Source organism: Vombatus ursinus, unplaced genomic scaffold, assembly GCF_900497805.2.
Source record: "Vombatus ursinus unplaced genomic scaffold, bare-nosed wombat genome assembly UNPS02014810.1, whole genome shotgun sequence".
NCBI lineage: Eukaryota > Metazoa > Chordata > Mammalia > Diprotodontia > Vombatidae > Vombatus > Vombatus ursinus.
In genome coordinates, this window is record NW_020954588.1 from 43,785,268 (window position 1) to 43,809,939 (window position 24,672).

General features: G+C 40.9%; 1 protein-coding gene across 2 annotated transcripts in view; it reads right to left on the reverse strand.

The window, feature by feature from the left end:
* The window catches only part of KCNAB1 (potassium voltage-gated channel subfamily A member regulatory beta subunit 1), a 451,442-nt gene that overhangs the window by 99,438 nt on the left and 327,332 nt on the right, over positions 1–24,672 (reverse strand). For both annotated transcript variants that reach the window (XM_027875934.1, XM_027875933.1), the window contains exon 3: positions 3,371–3,408. In XM_027875934.1, the coding sequence (XP_027731735.1) occupies positions 3,371–3,408 (38 nt within the window). The remainder of the gene's footprint in view (positions 1–3,370; positions 3,409–24,672) is intronic.

Consider the following 24,672-nt stretch of genomic DNA (forward strand, 5'->3'; position numbering starts at 1 on the left):
TAGGCTCCCATCCAGTTCTATATCTGTGGTTTTTTATTGTGGATTTGCTTGACAATTTAATCGCAAAATTTGCAAGTGTATTTCAAAGCTTTTGTTTTTTTCTTAACAGGAATGCTACTAAAATAATTAATTTCTCATAATGTAATTTTTATTATTTACTTGTAACTCTCTAAAAGTCAATTGTCAGAAATTCCAGATGGCACAAGTTGTTCAAACTAGCCTTTTCCCATGATTTGGGTGACAGTAACTTATATTGTTTCATCAGCCTTTCTAGGCCAAATTATTCTTTTCGGGGACTTGAAAAAAATCTCCCTAATGAAAATTATGCTCAACTTTCAAGGAAGAAAGCATGCAAGACTTTTTTTAGGAAACTAACTGCCTAGGAATGGCATGAATATTTAAGATTTCCCCAGAATATTTGTCAACAAGTGGAAATATAAAATGAATTGAGAATTTTTTTTCATCACTTCTCTGAATAGAGCAGAGTTCTTTATTGATTATATTTAGAGTTACATTGACACATCCTGAACAATAAGCACTCCAGGGCATCTAGGGTATGATCTCCTTTTGGAAATGTCCAGGCAAGCTCCTTTACCTGTCCAATGTTTTCATCTGCCAAATGAAGTCTGGAGGAGAATGGAGGAGACTTGGTGATTTTTAAGGTCCCTTCAAGCTCTAATCCATAATTCCTGTCCTAGGCTCCTAAAGCATAGAGGCCATGGGGTAAAACTGGAAGAGTGTGGCAGATTTGGATTCTAATACAATCTGTGCTGCTTGGCACCTATAGGATCTTGAGCATGTCTCATTTTAATCTGTAAAATAGAGACAGAAATATCTAGGGGTCACATTTGTTTTTCTGGAGAGCTAGTTGTTAAACATTTACTAGTATCTCTCAGAAGAAAGAAGACTGGAAGAAGAGACCTTGGGGAAGAGGAATACCAAAAAACCACTACTGACTGCCTTGGGAGACACCATTAAGCCCAGAAGTATATTCTATTCTTCCTCCCACTACTTGCCAGCCCACCCATCCTGCCCCCAATTTCTTCTCAGTCTGAAAACACTGCTAGCAAAATCCCTAGCTGAAAAAACCAAAACCAAAACAATATCTAGGGCTTGACACTACCCACACAGTGGTATCCCCAAACAAGAATAGCTGCATATTGATCAGCAATCAGTGGTCAACAGGTTGGGCCAACATAGGTGTCCCTATTTGCTTCAGAGGGTCATTGAACAAGGTCATCCCCATTGTTAGATCTTTCAAGGATGTAGAAGTTAGAGCTATACAAAGTGAACCAGATTGCCCCATTCCTTCTCCTCAAAGGTCTTCAGGAAAAGACCGACGTCCTCTTGGTGGGGATGTGGACGAGGGGCTTCTTGGTCAGTGACGTGTTAGACTAGGTGCCGACTGAACAAACTTTTGTTATTCATCTGCTATGCATAAAGCTGTGCCAGGTTGGTACTAGACCATGAGGATATAGAGACAAAAGAGGTGTGTGTGTGTGTGTGTGTGTGTGTGTGTGTGTGTGTGTGTGTGTGTAAGCATATATTGCTTTATTTTCTGAGGAACAGCTGCAAGAGGGAAAAGTACTGGCAGCTGGAGAGAAGATGAGCTTACAGAATGACCCTGTACTCCAATAGGAAAAGATTCTCCTCATCTCCTCCCTAAGCATCACACTATCTCACAACATACTTGCTAAATATGGGGAGCCATTAACTGTGGGCCTTTTTTTTCCCCTGGTTGTTGACTATTTGAAGTCAGCGGAGTCAGTCTCACTGACTTTTTCTCCCCCAAGCCCTGAACTGACCAGAGTTAAGTCGTCTGAATTCCCCTTAACATCTCCCTTACACCCTGCCTGGCTCTCCACAAGGGGCCTTGCGGGGTGCCTGAGATCAGCACAGCTCAGTTCACTGAGCATTCACAGGGAATCGGCCGCGTTTGCTTTTTTTTTTTATTACAAATCTGTGCTTCCTTGGATTAAAAGATCACAGATTTCAAGTTGGAAGGGTATTTAGAGATCATCTAGTTCAACCTTCTTTTATAGATGAGGAAAATGAGAGATTCAGTGACTTGGCCAATATCGCACTGGCAATAAGGGACAGAGTTGAGCATCAAACCCAGGTCGTCCCACTCTAAAGCCATAGGTTTTACCCCCTATAGTGGAGTCTAATGGAGTCTTTTATGTTGTAGGACTATAGATTTGAAGCTGAAAGTAACCCTGGAGCGTACCAAGTCGAACCCCCTTGTTTTGCTTGGAGTCTATCCTCTGTTGTTTCTGGAGGCCAGGAAGCTGACTTCCCACCCAGGCACAGAGAAAAAATATACAGATGCTGGGAAGGTGCCACTAGCTTCCCTGAAGGACAACACCTCTGACACTCTGGTCAACACTCTGTTGGCCATTGGGCATTGGGGTGAAGTTGGCCTGAACTCATCTGAGTTCTTGGTGAGAGGAGTTGACTTTTTAAGGACAACCTTGGTAAATTCCATCTGTAAAGCAAAGAATCTTTTCCTGAAGTTAAAAAAAATCCAAAAATCCAAAATGCTTTCTTTCCCATTGGCCTGTTTTGTTAAATCCATATTTTCATAGCTCGTGTTTACTTTAAGGTCAGGTATATCCAGGGTGTGCTACAGCCAGCTCAAACTAGTTCAAGTGAGCTGATTGTCCAATTTTCTGTGTATTTACACCTCAGAAGTTGCCAAATGCTACAAATCATGGTTTGGTTTATTGTTTTGTTGATTGTCTGGGATTAAAAAAGTGATGGATGGATAAAAAAATGTTAATAATGCAGATTAAACTTAAAAGTATGTTGTATGCACACACCCCTCCCCCCAGTCAATTGGTAAACTTTTACTATCACACTCCCAGACCGGTACTCAGCCTAGAGTAACTTGATAGATTTTTATTTGCCCCCAGTCTGAAAATGTTACTGACTGCACAAATTTGCAGAAACAGAGGCAGCCTATTGTAGTGTTGAAAGTGCGGGGCTTGGAGTCTTGAAGATTTTACTGTCCCATTCTACCTCTTATACTAACTGTGTAACCTTGTTTCCTCAATCTCTATGTGCCTTAAGTAACTCTGAGGGCTTATCATACAGGGTTGTGATCTGCACTGATGGAGGGAGTTCCCATAATAGGAGTACCACCACAGTGACAAAACCACAGAAGCTTCATATACTCATGGCAATTTGCAAAATGAACGAAGCAAGAGAAAGCAGTTATATACTATATTAATTATATTTAGCTATTTTGTCTTATAGAAATATCCCAGTATCCAATAGTGTAGCAGCCTGGAATTGAATGCCCCTGCAGTACCGTGGTCAACATTATTTTCAGACCATTTTTCTTTTTTAATGGAAAGCAAAAGTTACTTACCTCATCTGAAATTTGACCTCCAAAAGTGACCCATGTTCCTGGAAAAAGAACACAAAATTACACGTTATTTGCTATGATTTCCTTAATCCTGAGCTGAGTGTAATGGAAGGAGATTCCTTTTTTCAAATAGTTTGTTGCTGATGTTGGAACTGGCTGCTAGGTGTCGGGTGAGAGCGGATGGTGCTCCCTCCTGTCATGCTGCATTAGTGAAGCATTGGCAATTCTGAAAGGGAAGATGAGGTTACTGGGCTCATTTTATCCCATTCCCTCATCTCCAGCTCATCCACGTCTCTTCTTGGACTTCCCACGTTCCGTCTTCTCCTTTCCCCCTTCTTTGAAAGCCTTCCCCCAGGGGAAGGAGCCAGAGTGGGCTCTCTCCATTAGGTGGTGCTTTTGCTGAATTGGAACCTCCATCCTGAAAGAGTGAACAGAATGGCTAGGCTAGAGGTTTGGGTGCTTGAAATCCAGTGACTAGCACAAACTGGGAGAGTTTCTCGGGACTGCTCTACCCTCAGAGATGCCCATGAAGGATTGAGATTAAGGATAAGAATGCTATACATCAGAGCAAATAGGGAAAGAATGGGATCTGTGATTTCATTGTTTTAGGGGAATCCCAGAGGAGCAATCTCCTTCTACTGAGGCCGGTCAGCACCTTCCCAACAACCTGTAATCTTTGGGAGTTGCCTGAAGGCCCTGAGAGCTTCATTGACCTGCCCAGGGACACAAAGTCAATATGTATCAGAGGCAGGATCCAAATGTTCCTGTCTCCAACCCAGCTTTCTATCCATTCCACCATCCTGTGAACTCCCCCCCAGACAGCTAACCAGGACGGGCAAAAAAAGACTGCTTGAAGCCCTGAGCTTGAAGAAGAACATCAGAAGATAATTGGAAAGGCCAAGAAAAGGGAAAGGAGCATCGAAGTGATGTCTTTTTATGGCTGCACTTGCAGCCCTGTGTGAGCTCAGACTAAACTTGCTCAAAGACGCAATCAAAAAGACAAGACTTGGAGGCATTCCACACCCTTCCTACTAGCCCCAGAGTCCTTGGTTCCATCCCTAGAAGCTGAGGAAGGTGAAGAGGCTTTCAGTGTGTCTGACCTCACTGAGGCTGTTTAGCATTCGAAATCCCAGTCTCTATCGATCCCTGAGGACAAGATGCTCTGAATAGAACATTGAGGGTGACAGAGAAGGCGCTGCTGCACAGGGGATGGACGCTACTTGCAAAGGCTTGATAAAGAGATCTTGTAGAGAGGTTCGTAATGTTGCATTTCAGAATGCTTCCAAATTAATTATGTTTTTTGGATTTCCAATTCCAATCCAAATCCTGGGATTAAGAGCCTGTGTTTATATAACATTCTGTTTTTCAGGGGTCTTAGGGACCAAAAGTGCTGGATAACAAACAAAAAACCCCACACGACGAATTACCATGTGCACTATTTAACAATGTCTGTCTTCCTAAACTCTTTATTCCTGTCGCTTTGAAGCAAGCCACAAAAACACCGGACAGTTTCTAAACAATGTTTTTAAAATAATAAAATGTATTTTAAACACTTGACCAAATGACTCAAGTTAGTCAAGGTTGCTTAGTCTGACTGTGACAGAGGATCCAGGCTCTAAAGCTGAGGACTTAGATTCCGTGTAGTTCAACCCCCTCATTTTACAAATGATAAAACTCAGACTCAGTGAATGAAGCGACTTGTCCAAGGTCACACAGGCAGTAAATGTAAGCACTGGGATTTGAACCCAGGTCCTTAGACTCCAAGTTCATCACTCTTTCCATGGCACCATGCTGAGTCCTCCCTGACCTGAAGCTAATCTGTCTCTCAAGGACTCTCAGATAAATTTCACACCTTCAGGTCCCCAGGGTTACTTCAGGAAGTAACCTCTGATGATGGCCAAGTCTTGGCCATACAAACATCTCTGCCTCCTTCCTCCTTAGAATTAGGGAGGATCTTTTCCTCTAGTTGCCTGGTTGAGGAGATGGAAGAGCAGATATGGCTTGGGGTGCTTGGAAGGGTGCATGGATTAACCAACCAAATTAAAAAAAAGATGGTTCATATTTATAATTAGAAAGTTCAAGTTAGAGGAAGGGATAAACAGCAGCTGGCCAGATATTAGGTAACAGTTTTTGCTAAGCTCCTTTGGGATAATTTTAAAAATCCTTACACAGTTTCTAGTGAGAAGAAACTTCCATGATCCCCAACATTGCTTATATCTATTTCACTGTTAAAACTCAAATTACAGGCAACGTTGTTTTAGAGAATTTAGTTTTCTTAGCCTGGTGCTTGTTATTTTTATTTTTTGGGTTTTTTTTGTTTTTTGTTTTTAGTTTTTAGGCAATTGGGGTTAAGTGACTTGCCCAAGGTCACACAGCTAGTAAGTGTCAAGCATTTGGTCTGAGGCTGGATTTGAACTCAGGTCTTCCTGACTTCAGGGCCGGCGCTCTATCCACTGCGCCACCTAGCTGCCCCTGGTGCTTATTATTTCTAAAGGTACCATTATTATTAGGAATATTTATTGATTTATTTTTCAGCACAGTGTGCTTACAATAAGAAAGGTTACAGTGCTTTCCAAAAGAGTTCCAGTGCCAGATTGGGATCCCTTGATCACCCGATGAGTTCATGCATTCCTGTTTTTGTCTTCATATTAGTGAGCCCATACTACATGATGCCGAGAAACTACTGGTGAGATGGGAAAAGAAGACAAGAAAATAGGGAGCCTGGCACAATTTTCTTTGTTCTTTGTTACCTGGTTACCATGTCGGGGATTTATGGTAAGCCTTGTCTTCTCACTCAAGGAGCTGGACATAATTGGGTGTTTACCGTTCAAAGAGACCATTCAGCCCCTGAACAAAGAACGCTTGGGATGTTTGAATGTCAGGTTGATTTCATAAAGCAAGCTGTCAGGTTTACAGAGTGTTCCACTACAGTCTCCTTGTGAAACATAGACTTGCTTATAATTGTTCAGAGAAAAGGAAATCTGAATAATTATGAGCAAGTCTGGGAATAGTGCTTGTGATTCTTCCGATGCCACGGCTATGTGGCGTTGACAGGCAAGCTCAGTAACTGCTTCAAACTGAGTCCAGCCATCAAGAGAATAACAATAATAGCTGACATATACATATACATACATACATACATACATAATATACATATACATATACATATATAGTGCTTCAGTGTTTACAAAGTGCTTTACTTTCATTATCTCATTTGGTCCTCCCCCTTCTTTCCTTCCTCCCTCTTTCCCTCCCTCCCTCTTTTCCTCCCTCCCTCTCTTCCTTTCTTCCTTCCTTCTCTTTCTTCTTTTCCTATTTCCTTCTTTCCTTCCTCCCTTCCTCCTTTTTCCCTTCCTCCCTTCGTTCCTTCCTCCCTCTTTCCCTCCCTCTCTTCCTGCCTTCCTTTTTTCTTTCCTCCCTTCCTCTTTTTTCCCTCCCTCACTCCCTTCCTTCTTTCCCTCCTCCGTCCCTTCCTCTCTCCCTCCCTTTCTGCCTTCCTTCTTTCCTCCTTTCCTCCTTCCCTCCCTTCCTCCCTTCTTTTCTCCCTTCCTTCCTTCCTTTGTTTGTTCCTATAATTATATAATTTCATAACTTCCTTTATACAATTTATACAAAGTCATTTCTGAGGCAGAGGCTATAGCAACTAGTGAACCAAGAGAGGCTTCCTGGAGGAGATAGCGCTTGAGCTGAGATTGGAGAAAGCTAAGGATTGTAAAAGGAGATGAGATCAGAGGGCATTCACGGCGTGGGGGCCAGCTGGCACAAAGCCACAGAAAAGGAGACGGAGTTTTAGTGAGAACAGCATTTATACTACGAGGTAGCTAGATGGTGCAGTGGTTGGAGCATGGGCTTGGAGTAGGGAAGACCCGAGTTCCAACGACTTCAGACACTTCCTAACTCTATGACCATAGGCAAGTCTAGCAGTTTCAGTGGACTGCAGGCCAACAGGGTGACACACCATCTAATGGTGGTTCTGCCATACACTGTTGTGAGCAGACCACATATGGTGTTTTGTGTTCAATTCTGGGCATCACGTTTTAGGAAGGCCATTGATACGCTAATGGATATTCGGAGGAGCATTACCAGAGTGGTCCAAGGCCTTGAGCTCATGTCCATGAAGAGCTGTTGAAGGGACTGAGAGCATTTAGGCTGCAGAAGAGAAGACTTAGGGGAGACAGGATTGTTAGCTTCAAGTACTTAAAGCCTTCCCATGGCAGCAGGATTCGACGTGTTCTGTTTGGCCAGAGAAGGTAGGCCTGGGAGAAATGATCCGAAGTTCCACAGAGGTACATTGAAGCTTGATGAAACAAGCCTTCTGACGATCAGTGGAATACTTTGTCTCCAGAAGCAGCGAGATCCTCCTTGACAAAAAGCTTTAAAGGAGACAATGGGTAACCATTTCTCCATTGTGTTGTACAGGGACTTTTTTCCTTTTCATTATAGGTTGGAGTTGACTCTGAGGTCCCTTCTAACTCTGAAACTCATTGATTCTGTGAAAATTGTGACTCAAGTCTGCTTTCAGATTCTGATTCCCAAAGCCTCAACTTCCTGGCACAATTCATTCTGTTTATTCACATTGCATGTCCTTTCCTCCTACATTGTTCCCCCTACCCACTATTCCCTGCCAGTCTCTGTGCCTTTTTTGGTGAACATGGATATACTGGCTTCATGGAAAACTACTCCCGTAAATCCAGCTCTGGAAAAACTTTCAAAATGGGATCATTTTCTCTCCTGACTTCCCAGAGGACCTCTCAATCTTTTGTTTTTGCATAAGCTTTATAACTGAAAGGGTATTAGGGATCACCCAGTTAAGCCCCCTTCTTTGACAGATGAAAAAAGCTGAAGCCTGGAAAAAAGTCATTTGCCCAAAGCCATCAGTATGGTAGCATCCGTTGTGAGCTCTGGCTCTGAGAAAGGTCTCAGGTGGCTCTACCAAAAGCTAATGAAACAGGATACACATAGAGACTATGGATTCTCTTCCTTCAATCCCTCATGAAGTGACCATGCCTTCCTCTTGGGAGGTTGGATATAGAAGCAAGGAGGCCTAGGAATGCCTTCTATAGGTATACATCAGAAATATATTACATGAAGTTCTAGTCCCTTCTGCTACCACCGTTCTATGCCCTCACTAAAGCAAAGTCTTGGGTCAAAGAGTCAATGCTATTCTTGGCTTTCAATTTCATTCCTCATTCCCCAACTCTCACCACTCTCCAATCATTTTCACATGATGCAGAAAAATTGTTCTCCTCCAATCTTTTTTGCATCTGCCAGTATTCCCATTATAAGTCTGTCCCTTATTTTTGGAACCAAGCTGCTAGGGCTAGGGGTTCTTTTTTGGCTTCCAGGATGTTGCTAATGAGCATCTGGCCAGAGTTAAGAAATGGAATCACAACTAAGCCTTTTCCTCAGCTAACTAAATCACCTCTGTGTGCAATAACCTGGCTCTGGCTTCACATATGCTCCGACATCTGTGTTCTTGACAATAGCTTTAAATAACGATGCCTAATAAGCAAAGAAGGGCTGTGGATTGCATGAGACAAAGGTGTGATTGGCCCAATGGTCCATTGGTCCTCCCTCTGGACCTCTGAGGAAGGGTGAAGCCTAGGGAAGTCATGACTCCCATTTTACACGTGGGGATGAAGCTTTTCATTTAAGAAAATGAATTGTTTTAGGTTCCTTTGGCTATTGAAAGTATCCTCCTGAGTGCTTGTGTTCAAAAGTCAACTTCAAAAGTATAAGATGAGGGAGGAATTTTCATTTTGTCTGAAAAAGATCTTAGGGTCTTAATGAATTACAATCTCACGATGAGCCAACTGTTGGATTTGGTAACTAAGAAAACCAATGTGGTCTTAGTTGACGCAGAGAGGCACTGTATGTAGTAATAAGGTAGTGATAGTCTTGATATACTATGCCCAAGACAGACCATGAGAGCATTATTAGGTTCAGTTCCGGGTCCCACATTTTAGGAAGATTATTGATAAGCTAGAAAGAAGCTAGAAGAGGACAACTGGAATGGTGATGGGCTTCAAGTTAGTACCATATCAGGCTTAAGTGAAGGCCTAAGGATGTTTAGCTTGGAGTAGAACCACTCAAAAGAAATCAGACAAACAACCCACTCAGGAAAAACCACATGGATGAAAAATGCCTACTGGCTAGAATATGACATTCAATTGGATGGGCAGCTCATTGAGCTGGTCATGAAGTATATCTCAAAGGGGCTTTGCCAATGATGCTGAGCTAATTCCAGAATGGAAGAATAGGAAAACAACAAGCTAGCTTGCATTTGGAACATTACAAAACCCCATCTTTTTAGCACCAACATTTCCTTGTGAGGTCATATGGTTATGAATCACAGAACACCACAGCCTCCCAAGAATCAAAACTAAGGCTGAAGGGAACCTCATCTAGTCATCTCTCTTATTTTACAGATGATAAACCTGAGGCCCAAGGAAGTGCCCAATACCATATGGGTAGTAAGTCTCAGAGGTAGAATTTAAAACAAAGTCTTCTGCCACAAGAACCAGTTATCTTCAGGTACCTGGTGACACTTAAAAAAGGTATAAATTCCTGTGGAAGTGTTATATCTTATAATATCAAGGGGGAGTTTTATGTTAACCTAGATAAGAAAAGGGAGACAGAAGAGCTGTTTTCCAACACTGAAGGGCTTTGAAGGGATTCCAGGGGAGGGATTAGGCTCGTTCAGCTTGGCCCCAAGAGCAGAACTAGGAATGATGGGTAGAAGTTGCAGAGACGTAGATGTTAAGGGAAAAAGTTCCTAATAATTAGAATTATCCCAAAGTAGAATGGACAGCCTTGTGAGGGAGTGGGTTCCTCCCCAATGGAGGTCTTCAAGAAAGATGCCTACTTTGTAGGTATGTCATTTATAGGAGGGATTCTTTTGGGGCTATGCTGCTTTGGAGCAGATAGTCACTCTGAAGAGTTGTGTTTCTGCAGAAGATGTGTCAAGGTGGTGTACACACTTCTCTGTCCCAGTCTGCTGTGAGGAAGCCAAAGGAAAGGCATAAGTGGTAGAGGGACCTATGTGGTGTAGTGGTTAGGGCACTGGACCTGGAGTCAGGAAGATCTGACCAACCTCAGACATCTACCAGCTGTGTTATCCTGGATGAATCACTTAACCTCTATTTGCCTCAATTTCCTTGACTGTAAGATGGGTAATAAAACCTTCCTTTCAGGGTTGTTGGAGGAGGGGGGATCAAAGAGAATGCGTATACAGCACCTTGCAAATCTTAAAGTGCTATAAAGAAATATTAGCTATGGTAATGATAATGATGATGGTGGTGGCGGTGCTGCTGGTGGTAGTGGTAATGTATAACTCAATTGAATCCTACTATGGAGAAACAGAGGTGTAGTTTTTAAGTTTAGATATCAATATTCCCCCCACCCCACCGTGGTGAATAACATACATGACTTAACCTTTGTGATCGTTCCTTAGGAGGAGAATAACTGCCACTACCACCACCACCACCACCACCACCACTACCACTACCACTACTACTACTACTACTACTACTACTACTACTACTACTACTACTATCATTTGCTTATTATGTGCCAGACATTGTGCTAAGTGCTTTACAAGTATCAACCTATTTGACAACAACCATGGGAAGCAGGTGATATTATTATCCCCATTTTGTAGCTGAGCAAACTGAGGAAAATGGGTAGAAAGTGTCTGAAGCTGGATTTGAATTCAGATCTTCCTGACTCCAAGCCCAGCACTCTATACAGTGCAATACATAGCATTTGGCTGTCCCCCAGGCTTGGGCCTTCCTTACCTCACATCAATAATAATAATAACAGCTAGAATTTATATTGCTTTAAGTTTGAAAAACACTTTATATATTATTATTCCCATTATTCTTATATCCCCATTTTACAGATGAGGAAACTGAGGCTCAAAGATGTTAAAGGAATTGTCAAGGGTCATGAAAAGTTTGAGGCAGAATTAACTCACGGCAGGTTTGACTTAACACTTTGAGCAATTGAGAAAGGAAAAAAAAGCTTCCCTGCTATGTTCCTGGGAGACTCATTACCAACTGGAGTTCCTCAAACAACTTTAGCCATTTTTACCTTCTGAAATGATGACAGGTCCAATGTTTATTCTATGGGACTGTTTTTTTTTTTTTAATGTTCATGACAAAAGTTCTTTGGCATCTTGCTGACAATCAAGAGGAAGTCAAGTGACCTGTCTGTTTAAAATTACTCTTAAGTCTTAGGGGAAAGTCACCAAGTGAGCTTAGAATCAGCAGGCATCATCAGCATGCCTCCCTCTTTTCTATTCTTGTGAAGAACTCCTGCAAGAATCACAGGGATAGGTTAACACTGGGGGGAAATGAGCACAATGCTCTCATCAGGTCCAATTATCACCCACTAGAGACCCCTCCTCTCCTGTTGTTAGGATCACAATTCCTCTGTGTTTACCAATTCAGAGATATCACCTTCTTCTAAGAAGGAGATCTGGAATGAAAGTGGAAAGGCTGGGGTCTTTCCAATAATTACTCTTGAGTCTTGTCCTTGGATGAAGCTCAGTAAAATCACTGAGAATGAAAATGAGGAGGGTGAGGAGGAGGAGAAGGAGGAAAAAGAGGAGGAGGGAGAAGGGGGAGGGGGAAAAGGAAAAGGAGCAGGAGAGGAAAGAGGAGCAGAGGAACAGGGAGAATCAACTTCTTTGCAGGAATACCACTTAGAGGCTTGTCAATCAAGGTCACCTCCCTTTCATGTTCCTCAAGGCCTGAAAAATTTGTATCAAATCTTGGTTCTTGGGAAGGCTTTACAATAGCCATCTTTTCTTCATAGGTCAGGAATGTGCTGCTTAGAATATTATATTTGGTACAATGGTGTGTATGAGTGTGCGTGAGTGTGTGTGTGTGTGTATGACACAAGACATCAAAAACACACCATGAGCTGAGAGAGGAGGGGGAGAAAAATTGAGGAGGAAATAGATTCCTTTCCAGTCCCAAGGTAAGGAGTTGTTTGTTCTTAGCAAAAAGGAAGATGAGGACATCATTTTGTAAGAAACGATGACAGAATATCTTGGAACGGTTCTTTGAAATCTTGTCTTCAGGGCTCCTGGGTATAATATTGTTTATGGCTTTAACTAGATCCCACAGACCATTCAAAGGAGGGCCGCAAAGTGTTTGCAAGTCTTTCCAGCCCGATTTCACATGACTCCTACCGCACATATTGCACATTCCAGTCCAATGGGTTCACTTGCTGTTCCACACATATGTCTTAACATCTCCTGGCTCTCTGGTTGTTCCCATATCTTGGTGTGCCTTTTCTCCTCCCCATACCTTTTTAGAATCTCAGGCTTCCTTGAAAACTCAGGCACCATCTCCCATACAAGACTTTTCCTGATTTCTCAGTCATTAATCCTTTCCTCTTCCCATTCCTCCAAACTACTCTGTGTTTCTTCATTTATGTTCATGTTTGTATAGGGTTCTAGATTTGGAATTGGAAAGGATCTTAGAGATCATCTAGTCTAAAGCCCTCATTGTATAGAGGAGAAAACTGAGGTTCAGAGTGAGTCAGTGACTGATTCACTTAAGCTAGGCTTAGAACTAGAAAGTGGCAGAGCTGGTATTTGAACCTAAGTCCTCTGACTTTCATCTGTGCTCCTCCCATTATCCATGTCATTTCATCCTTCCTGTAGAATAGAAACTCTTTAAGAGTCAGGGCTGTTTTGTTTTTGTCTTTGCATGTCTAGAACTTCCTTACATGCGTCAGGCACTTGGCAAAGGTTAACTAAATTCAATTGAATTGAAATTACCTTTCCTTTTGAGTACTTTTTTTAAGATTTAGAAAAAATCAAGGCCAAAGAAAAGAAATAGGAAAATAAATAAGGTATAATTAAGAATAGCTAAAGATGAAAAAAAAAAAAGAAAACATTTACAAATCCGAACTCTATTACTCCCCAAACATTTTAGTCTCCAGACATAAGAAACCTAACTTATTTCAGCTGTTTGTTTCTAATGGGCACCATCTATCTACTGTTAATACTCTGTGCTCTAGAAATAACCAAATGCTTGAGGGAAGAGTCATGGAGTTACAATATAAATGTGATGTTCAGTCATGAGCTATTGTTTCAATTATTCAAAGGGCACATTTTTTCTCTTTGCTTTTTAAAAAAGCATAAATACTTGATGAGGGATCCAAATCCCTTTTCTCTCTGGTCCAGTTTTTTTTTAAATATCCGCAATCTAATAAGAAAAATAGTTGGACCCAATTTTTGAAAAATGTTACATGAAAAAACCCCAATATGCTTATATATCTTAGTTCTTAAGAAACTCCGTTCAATTCAATTCTGGAAATTGAACTTTGAAATAAGTCTTCATACTAAATTGCAAGATTCATTAGGATGCAATGGAAAATCCAGAATTATTACCATGAACTGAGCTGGCACTAGCAATTTCTACATTTGGGACAGGTGATGGAAGTGAGGTAGGGTATAGTTTGGCATGGAGGAAGAAGTAAACCTTAGAACATGGCATTTTTTCAGAAGGGAGAGGAAGCAGGGCTATTTTGGAGCCCACTGGAACAGAAAAACGATAGCTGATTGTTAAATTTTTGCCTTGGAAATAAGCATGCACTACAAATCAGAGCTTGGTTTATATTTTGTTGATTGCCTAGACTGAAAAAGGTGATGGAGAAAATGTTAATAGTACATTTTAAACTTATAAGTGTTTCCTGTATATATTCCTCTCCTCCCCTCTTTCCCACCAGATAGCTGATGTTATTTGTTTGTTTGTTTGTTTTTTACCAGCACACCACTGGAAGGAAGCCTGTGCAGGATTATTACTTTCAATATCCTCTAAAATTTCTGCCCTGGGCAAAACCCAGTGGTTCCACCCTAGTTATAGCTCAGACTAGTAGACCTGTTGGGCCCTAGAAATTTAGTCAGGAGTTGGGATTTTGGTTTTCCAGGCTCAGCTGTGTCCGTGATGTGCTAAGGGATGGTTTCTGTTTTGCCTCTGTCTCCTGTTGCGAAATCGGTACATGATAACTTTCTTCTTTAGAAAAATATTTTGCCTCTTCATCACTGTCCCTTTCCAATGACTCTACTCTCACCAAGAGAGCTGTCACTTGGAATAAACAAGAATATTCAAGCAAAACAAATCGACACATTGGTTAGGTCTGCACATGTATACCACATTCTGCACCCATATCCCACCACTTCCCTACCAAGAGGTGGGAGGCATGGTTTCTTACTAGACTTCTGAAGTCAGGATTGCTCATTGTATTGATCAGAGCTCTGGAGTCTTTTGGTGTTGTTTGTCTTTACCTTATTATCATCATTGTATACAACATTTTCCTGGTTCTATTTATTTTACTCTGAATCAGATCATACAAGTCTTCCCAAGTTTCTCTGACTCCCTCATATTCTTCATTTTTTAGTGGCACAGTAATATTCATTACTTCATACACTACAGTTTGTGCAGCCAATGGACTGAACCATCCAGGGGCACCACCTTCCTTCTATTTCTTTGCTACAATAAAAAAATGCTGCCATAAATGTTTTTGTGTTTGTGGGATGTTTCCCTCTGGCTTTGATTACCTTGGCCCAGTAGGAAATTGCTGGGTTAAAGGTTTGCATAACCTTTTGAGGCTCTAGCCTATTCATCACCCGTTTGTGCTACATGATCCTGCGGTCCATAACATAGTAGAATGAGGATGCATGGGCTTGGATGGACAGAGATATTGACGGCTCGGTAGGACTCTGTCAGAGTTGACTTTGATTACTACATTAGATTGTAAGCTCTTGAGGGCAGGGACTTTTTTTCTTCTCTACATTTGTATCCCCACTGTTTAGCATAGTGCCTAGCACATAGTAGGCACTTCATGAATGCTTCGTGACTGACTGACTTTGATGAAACCCTGTATAACATGATGTTGGAGGAGGACTGCAGGAAAGGCAACACTAATCATGCTAGGAGTGTAGGACTGGTATAGAATTTGGTGTCACTGAAAGATTGTCTGGGTACAAGTCACCATGACTTGTGAAGGCTGCCTCTTGAATGAGTGGAGCCATTATTCCCCTTATCAATCAATCAATCAAAATATTTATTAAGAGCTTACAATATGCCAGGCACTGTGTTAAATATTGGGGATACAAAGAAAGGTTAAAAAAACAAAAGATTTCTTGCCCTCAAGGAGCTTACATTCTAACGGCTCCTCTCATGGAGCCAACAATTTCATTCCAGTGAACGACAATGATAAAATATTTTGCTGGTGTTTGGCTTGAGTGTTCCACCGACCATGTGACCAGTCAGTCAACCAGTATTTATGAAGTACTTACTATGTCACAAGCACTATACCAAGAGCTGGGGATACAAAGAAAGGCAAAAGCAATACCTGCCATTCTAATGGGGTGAACAACATGTAAATTACTAGTTACATATAAGATTATAAAGAGTAGACAAAAAGTCTCCTGAGAAGGAAAGGAAGTAGCAGCTGGGGTGTGGAGGTAGATGGATTTTGAGCTGAGTTTTGAAGGAAACCAGAGAAACCAAAGATTGAGGTGAGGGAGGCAGAGAATTTTAAGCCAGTCCAAATGTGCAGAGTTAAGAGATGGAGTGTAATTTTCAAGCACTTGTGATAGATCACTGCAGCTAAACCATAGAATGTGGAGAGTGTAGCAGAGTAAAAGAAGACTGGGAAGATAGAGGGGGGAGGCTTGGAAAGACTTTTGAGGCCAAACAGAGAAGTCTATATTCATTCTGGAGGCAATAGGGACCCAATGAAACTCTTGGGGCCAAGGACTGATATAGGTCAGACCTATACTCTAAAAAAAATCACCTTGGCCACTGAGTGGAGGATGGATTGGAGTGCGGAGAGATAAGGAGACTAATTAGAAAGTTAATTCAGCAGTCCAGGCAAAGGGCAATGAGGTGATGAGGGCCTGGACAAAGAAAGAGCTATGGCTATGTAAGTGGAGATGAGAGGACGTCCTTGAGAGATATAAAGGTAAAAATGACAAGATGTAGCAACTGTTTGGATATATGGAATGAGAGAATACTGAGGATGTGGGCTGGGTGACTCAGAGAATGGTGGTGTCCTTAATGGGGAGAGGGAAGTTTGGGAGAAGGAAGGGCTTAAGGGGAAACTCATTATCATGAGTTCTATTTTGAGCCAAGACAATATTTTACCCTTCAGTAATAGGGCAAACTCCCCTTCTTAAAATATGTCACTGATGTCTTAAGGAATCTTTGGCTCTTTTCCTCTGTCTCACACAATCACAGTGTTGCATTCTTCCCCACCCCAGCCCTATCGCCTCCTTACCAATGCCTAAAGACTAAAAAGTAGACTCATTTCCATCCAAGCCTTCACATCTTCATGAAAATCTTTCCACTTCAATAACATCAAGTGCAGATTTGGGGCTTCAGGGTCCAATTCACTGCCTTCCTCCTTTTTCTCTAAGGACTTACACAAAGAGAGATACTTCCACAGGATATGAGTGTAGTGGGCCCTGGAGCCTTGTGGTCCAATTTGAGATCAAGAGCCATGGCTGAGATTAGAGAGTATTATTCTCTGAAATGGAGTGAAAATTGCAGAAAAAGTTCATGGAAAATCAAAGCCCTTTTCTTCCAAAGAGATGCTGCCTCCCAACGAGATGACCCACAGGTCTCAATATTCTTCTGGTGATGGAATTCCCACTTAACAGATGGAACGGTAGAGACTCAAAGAGAATATAAATGTCTTATTCTAGGACACTGTCTTTTATCTATCCAATAATAATAAATGTGATGATAATTCATGCATATCATACAGACTTATTGTAGTATAGTAATATTCACATTTTATTGTTACCAAGAGTTATATGTTTGTCATCCCTGTTGATCCTCTCAACAACTCTGTATTCTTATCTCCAATTTAAAGATGAGGAAACTGAGACTCAGAGATGTTGTTATTTGCCTAAGGACTCAGAGTTGCAATAATATAATATGCTACAAAATAAAAAAAAATTATTAAATATCTGTTGTATGCAGAACACTGTCCAAAGTTTGGAAAACACCAAGTTTTGTGAAGACATGATCTCTGTACTCAAGGAGTTTATGATCTGGTAAAGGAAGAAAACATAAATGCCTATAGATATCCTACACAAATTAGTGTTATGTGGAGAACTTTCTCCTGCCCCCTCCTCCCTACTATGGCAAATGAGGCAGTAATCAGTCAGTCAGTCAGTCAATAGATACCCAAATTAACTACAAAGGACATATGAAGAAAGATGCTACCTGCCTCTAGAGAAAGAACTGATAAATAGTCAAGAATTTATTAAGTGCCTACTACATGCCAGGCACTGTGCTAAGTGTTGGAGATACAAAGGAAAGCAAGAGACAGTCCCTGCCCTTGAGGAGCTCATAACCTCACAGAGGAAAAGACATACAAGTGCTATATATGAACATGTGAGAGAAAGGAGAAATAGGAAATAGTCTACAGAGGAAAGGCATGAGAATGAAAGGGGATTGGGAAAGGCTTCCTGGAGAGGGTGGGATTATAAGTGGGACTTGAAGGAAGCCAGTGATGCACCCAGAACAAACTTGCAGGATGGAAGGAAGGGTGGGTGCTGAGAAAGGAGAAACCCACAGAGGCCATGCTTCCCAGAGCAGGGATTCTTAATCCCTTTTGTGTCATGGATGACTTTGAAAGTCTGGGAAAGCCTATGGATGTTTTTGATGAATGTTTTTGAACATGTAAAATAAAATACATAAGGTTACAAAGAATATATACATACACACACACACACACACACACACACACACACACACATACACATATCTATCTCAAGCCCAGGGATAAAGGTTGCCAGCTTTCTAAGAATCATATGAACTTAGTATTTCCTCCAGAATCTTGTAGAATTGAGTGCAGCCTGTCACTGCTAGAACAAGCATAGGATTATCAACAGTAGCTCTTTATTATTAAGAACAAATTATTATTATTATTATTATTATCAAATAAAAACAGAAAGTGTTTAGCAGAACCCTGATGGTAAAAGGTGAGAACCCTAACTCTGTTTCTAATCCTAATTCCAGTACTTAGCACAGTGTCTGGTGCACAGTAGGTCCTTAATAAATGTTGATTGACTGAACTTATTCTAGTACACAAATACTCAGTCCTCTGGTTCCAAGTTCATCTATGCCTATTTTAACTACATCATGTAATCCTGGAAATATTTAGTATCAATTCTTCTGAGGGGTAAAGTCTAAAGATCATCATTTTCAAATTTTCAATCCATCTTTTAAAAAACACCTTACTAGCTCTGTGTTGACCAAAAAAAGTGGTCTGTCTACAGGAAAGAGAAGTGAAACAGGTGATTTTTGGAAAATATCCACTCTCTGGTTCCTAAACTGTTCTGTATTCCCCATATGACCTGGGAGGAGAAATTCAGCTAGGTATGTAGAGCTTGAACTTTTGGCTCCACAATGAGCTAGATAAGTTCTTTGCCTACTGTGAGCCTAAATGGAGCCTTTAACTGTTCAGTGAATGGAAGATGGGGAAATGTCTCTGTTCCTAGAGACTTGGTTGGGTTGTAGGCGGCCTCTCCAGAGTTCCTTTGAAGTGAGAAAATGAAAATGTTTAGTGTAAAGAAAAGGGATGTCTGGTGGAAAAAGGAGAAGAAGGAGTCACCTTTGGAGCCAGCCTGATAGCAGATAGCCAATTAAGGTTTATTTCCTTGTGTTATCCGTTGTACACCACCAGGAGAATAGAAGCTCCAGGTGGGCAGGAACTATTTTTTCATTTAGTATTTTTATCTTCAGTACCTAGGCTGAACTGGTCAACAGTGTCTGCTGCTTGTGGGAGGCCAGTGAGGATGAGGACAGAGCAAAAAAAGGTACTGGATTGGACAATTAGGAGCCCACTGGTAACTAGCTATAGTAGAGTGGTAAGAGAAGAAGCCATGTGGCAGGGGTGAATTGTGACAGTGAGTTTAGACTCTTTTTTTCTAGAAGTTTGGGGGAAGAGCTGGGCATGGTGATGGCCATCTGGGATCCTTGCTGCTGGGGAGGCTGAGCCTACTGGGTCATTTGAGTTTGGTTCTCACCTACAGTAAGACTAAAGCTGATCAGGTGCCCTCTCTAAGCCCTGCACCAATAGGGTGAGTCCCCAGGAGGGGGAAGGGGAGGAGGGAGCAGACCAGAATGCCTGGGGAGGATCTCCTGGCCTTGGTCAGAAATTGATAAAGTCAAAAGCTTCTGCCCCAATCAGCAATGAGGTGAGGCCTGAGAGTGACTGCTACATTTCCAGTGAGGGCAAGACAGTGAGACCCAGTCTCAAACAGCAGCAGCAGCAGCAGCAGCAGCAGCAACTACTACCATTACTACTACTACACAGACAAAAGAAAAAAGAAGTTTGGATATAAATGAGGCTGAGATAGGTTAATGGTGCTGGGTATACAGAGACAGAATGAAACGACAGTCTTTGCTCATTAGAAGCACATTTTGAAATCCTATTATGTCTTGTTCATACATTGAAAGCATTATTGGACTGGATGTGGTGGCAACAATGTTCCTCAGGGCCATTGCTGATCAAAGTAGGGGTAACAGATTATCATTTCAAAACCATTTTTCATTCATTCATTGTCTCTTTGCCCTTCCTTTTAGCAGCACTATTAACCTGTCTCCACAAAATATTGACCAGAAAGTGACTATATTAAATTGCCTAGTTGAAATATACATATATTGAAAGGAAGACTAGAAAAAGGGTGTGCAATCATGTTTGCTGGGATAGAATTACAGGGGTCATCAATTCTCATTCTGTAGGGTGCAAGTTGGATACAGCAACCAGATGGGGTCAGGAAGAAATCTCTCCCACTGGTGTCAGATAGCATGATTCATGCAATATGGAAATTGTAGGCTTTCCCTGAAGCACAGTTCAATATAGGCTACTAGATCGCAAGTCTAATTCTCTATTTTTTATTAGCTAAAATTAACTCCTGATTTTCCATAGGCAGGCTACTGCCACTGAGGCATGAATATTAAAATGAAAGAACAAAATGCAAATAATTTCTGGATTATTTCTCACTGTTCACCTCTAGTAATTGAAATCTACAAGTAATTGAAAGCTGTTGTCTTCATAGACATAGCTTTTGAAAATGAACCATTTGATAAAACTACGGTGTCATTTAATCAAGAAAAAATGTAGATGCTTCTGGAAATAACACTAGAATTAAGCTATTATTTAATTTTTGTATCTAAAGGGTTTTCTTTGTTTGACACTTAAAGGCATTTTCCCTTAACTTTTTCCTTGGTTGTAACTTGTCCATGCCCTATCCTTTTATTTAAAATTTTTTCAATTAATAAGTATTTATTTTTTCTTCCTCCCCACCTATTGGGAAAACAAATCAATACCTTTGTAATTTGCATAGTAAAGATAATAAAATTCCTGCATTGGTCATATAGAAAATGTATGTCTTTCTACATCTTGAGTCCAATACTCTCTGTCAGGTGGTGGGTTCTTCCAGTCTTCTGGAATCATGGTTGGTCATAGCATTAATCAGAGTTCATGAAGTCTTTCAAAGTTGTTTGTCTCTAACATGTTGTTATCATTGTATAAATTGTTTCCCTGGTTTCTGTTCACTTCACTCTGCATCAGTTCACACGAGTCTTTCCAGGTTTCTTTGAAATTGTCTCTTTCATAATTTCCTACAATGCAATACTATTCCATTATATTCCTATCCCATAATTTTATCATCTGTTTGCCAATTGATGACACGTTCTATTCTTTTGACAAAGAAAAAACATTATGCAAAACCAGTCATTACAGAATCATTTCTGACATCAAGTGTAAAATTCCAAAGCCATAGTTTGCCACCTACTGTCCTAGGGTATTTGTGACCTTAGGCAAATATTTTTTTCAAGACTTCTATCCATATAAACAATTTTATTTTAAAAAGTATTACAAAACATATGGGCTCTGGTGAAATATACTGCTTCATCAATGAAAAATTTAGAATAATTCACTTACAATATTCACCTTTTTATAAGAAGTATTGCAATTTAAAACACTGAACTGTCCAGAGCGGTAATGACTGTCTAAATTTGGATTGCAATCTTAGTCTACTTGAGTTTCCCCAATTCTGAGCAGCATTCTTGATCACTGACAGTTAAAGAGTGAATCCCCTTACCCACCCTGACTTTTTGCAATACTATTTGTCAGATATTCCAGGAAAGTGGCTCCACTCACCGCACTCCTAAACTGTCTGCAATCCCTCAACACCTGACCATGTCATCATTCCTTTCCTCAACAAGCTTCAGTGACTCTCTTGCTATTGAGGATCAAATACAAAGTCCTTTGTTATTTAATGCCCTTCACAACTGGATTCCAGCCTATCTTTCTAGGCTGATCGAACAGGACTTTTCCTCATGCACTAAATGCTCCAGCCATATTTCTTGTTCCCTATATGTAACATTCCATCTCTTTCCATCTCTGCATAGACTGTCCCCCATAGCTGAAATCTTCACCATCCTCATCTCCACCTCTTGAGTCCTTAGTAGCTGTCAAACCTGGCACAAACACTTAATAAATGGTCAGTGAATTGAAGCCTCCGCTCTACTGCTCTCTCCTTCAAGAGGTTTTTCCTAGTTCCCTCAGTTGTTAGTGTCCCCCCCTCAACTGCTATGTATTAATTTTGTACAAATCTTATATTTATTCATCTTTGAACATGTGGTCTCCCCCTAGTAAAATACAAGGTCCTTGGGGACAGAGATTGCCTCACTTTCCTATGAGTATCTCCAGCACCTACTTGACCCATAGCATGCTCTTAATGCATGTCTATTGATTGCAAACTAACACTACAAAATAAAGTTACAATCCCTGTCATTATAAAGTTTATGACATGTACACACTTAAGTATGTTGCAGGTTAGGCTATGATGAGTGAGATCAAGATACAAAGAGTTCAAGAAAAATTTGGGTGAGGCAGAGCTTACAGCTCAGGTGATCAAGGAAGAGATGACTCCCAAACTGATTGTTGAAGAAAAAGACAGCTTTTGCCAGGCTTGAATTGAGAGAATGCATCCCAGCGTTGGACAGTGGCAAGAGAGAGCAAGAGTTGGGAGGACAGCTCCCAGTGCTGCCTGACTGGACTGTAATTGTTTAAAGCTAGTTTTCCAAATAAAATATAATAGTAGCAACACACACTTTCAAATAAAATGCAGTATGGAATGAAATAACTCCACCAGAGAAACCATATAAAAAGCAGTAAAAAATATGAGAGGCAGTATGGCCTAGTAACCAGAGAGTGAGCCTTAGAGCCAAGAAGACCTTGGTTTCACATCCTGGAGAAAAGATGCAAGCACGCATCAGTAGAGGGAATTTTCTTGCCTTGGAGTTCTGTACACTGAAGAACTCTATCCTAAAAGTTATTACGCTGATAAACAGCAAAATATTCACTGACTTATGACCTATTATTGTCATGTTGTGTATATTCCAATAAAGTTGCTTAAAAACTCAAATGCTTGGCTACCTATATAAATCAAAATAACTGAACAATTACTCAGATGATTATAAATGTACACTATTTGCCAGGACATACTTTTGTAAATAATTAAGCATATTTAGTCAAACTTGTCACTAAAATTTATTATTTTAGTGAGAGCAAAATAATTTTATGCCATTAATAAATAAAATACGTAAAATAGTTTATTTCACCTTTAGTTCCTTTTTAGGTCTGTTTTTTTTGGGGGGGGTGTATTTCATAATTTAATATATTAGTACCATAGGATGTGCAGGTAACTTTCAAATGAATAAATTTGTTACTGATGAGGGACACTGCCAAAACAGTTTGGAGCATGCTGGTCTAGGGCACTGAGAAGTTAAATGACTTGCCCGTGCTCAACCATACTGCCAGGGATCGGCCTGTCATGAAGGGAGGAAAGGGAATAAGTATTTATATGGCACCTACTATGTGTCAAGCACTGTGCTAAGCATTTACAAATATCTCATTTGATCCTCATGACAACCCTGATAGGTAGGTGCTGTTATTATCCCCATTTTACAGATGAGGAAACCGAGGCAAATGGAGGTTAATTGGCTTGCCCAAGGTCCCACAGCAAGTATTTGAGCTCAGGTCTTCCTGATTGTAGGCCCAGCACTCTATCCACTGCATAGTTGCTTCTCAACAGCTCCTTATGTTGGGCTGAAATTGACTTTCTTGCTGATTATACTGACTACTTTTAGCTTTAAGCAACAGAGCAGGAAAATGTATATTTACTATTTCAGAGGTTTCAAAGATAGTCATTGAGATGTCTAGCCTAGGTTGTACAGTGAAGAGAAGACTGGAGTCAGAAAAAGCCAAGTTTGAATCCTGCCTTGGGTATTGTGTGACCCTGGGCAATTCACCTTCCTCATTTTCAGTTTCTTCTCTCACCTGTAAAATTGGGATAAAACTAACATTTTTCAGGTTTGTTGTGAGGATTACATGAAATAACATGTAAATTACTTTGTAAACCTTAAATTGCTGTCTAAATGCTAGCTGTTGTTATAATTACAATGATGTCTCTACTGTATTCTTGGTCTCCATCCCATACATTTAGAGGATAAGGGGGAAAGAAGCACTTGGAGCAGGAAGATGACATTGATGGCTGACTCCTATACTTTCCTGCCTCATCCTGCTCTTGGAGAGAAGATCCAAGAGGCCTTTGGCTGAGCCATTTCTCTCTACCATGCAGAAACCTTTGTGAATCCCAAGGAAAACCACCTCCAGAGAATTCTGGGACAGAGGGGCTTCCAAAACCAAATTGGCTTCTGGAGCCATACGAGGGTTTCTCCCCCTCTATCCCATCCCTAAGCTCCTGTACCACCTGAAGTAGCTTCAGAGGAGGGGTGAATTAAATGGATTCTGATAAATCCCAACAGCTCATCGTGATTAAGTTGGGAGTGGAGACTCAATGGTGCAGAGCTGGGCTTGTCTCATACAGAATTAGCAACCAACCACCTTAGCTCAGAGCAGCTATACCATCTTCCAACCACATGACCTATGACCAGGGGCTGACTTAATTTAGGTGTCTTCAGATATTCTCATATTCCATACAAATAAGGCAATATTTGCTTGGTTGTCCTGGGCATTCATAATTATTTTCTTTTATTCTGCATTAATTTTTTTTATTTTAATTTTTTTTCTGGCTATGATGAGTGGGTCCTCCTAAGCCTGGGGCATTCTGAAGCTCAGGGTCAGGGGCAGTGGTCTCACCTGTCCAGGTCTAAGGCAGTACTTTCAACCCAGGTATGGCGGATAGAAGTACATCTCATCATCTCTTCTCCAGGACCGAGATTGATCCGAGGTATCTT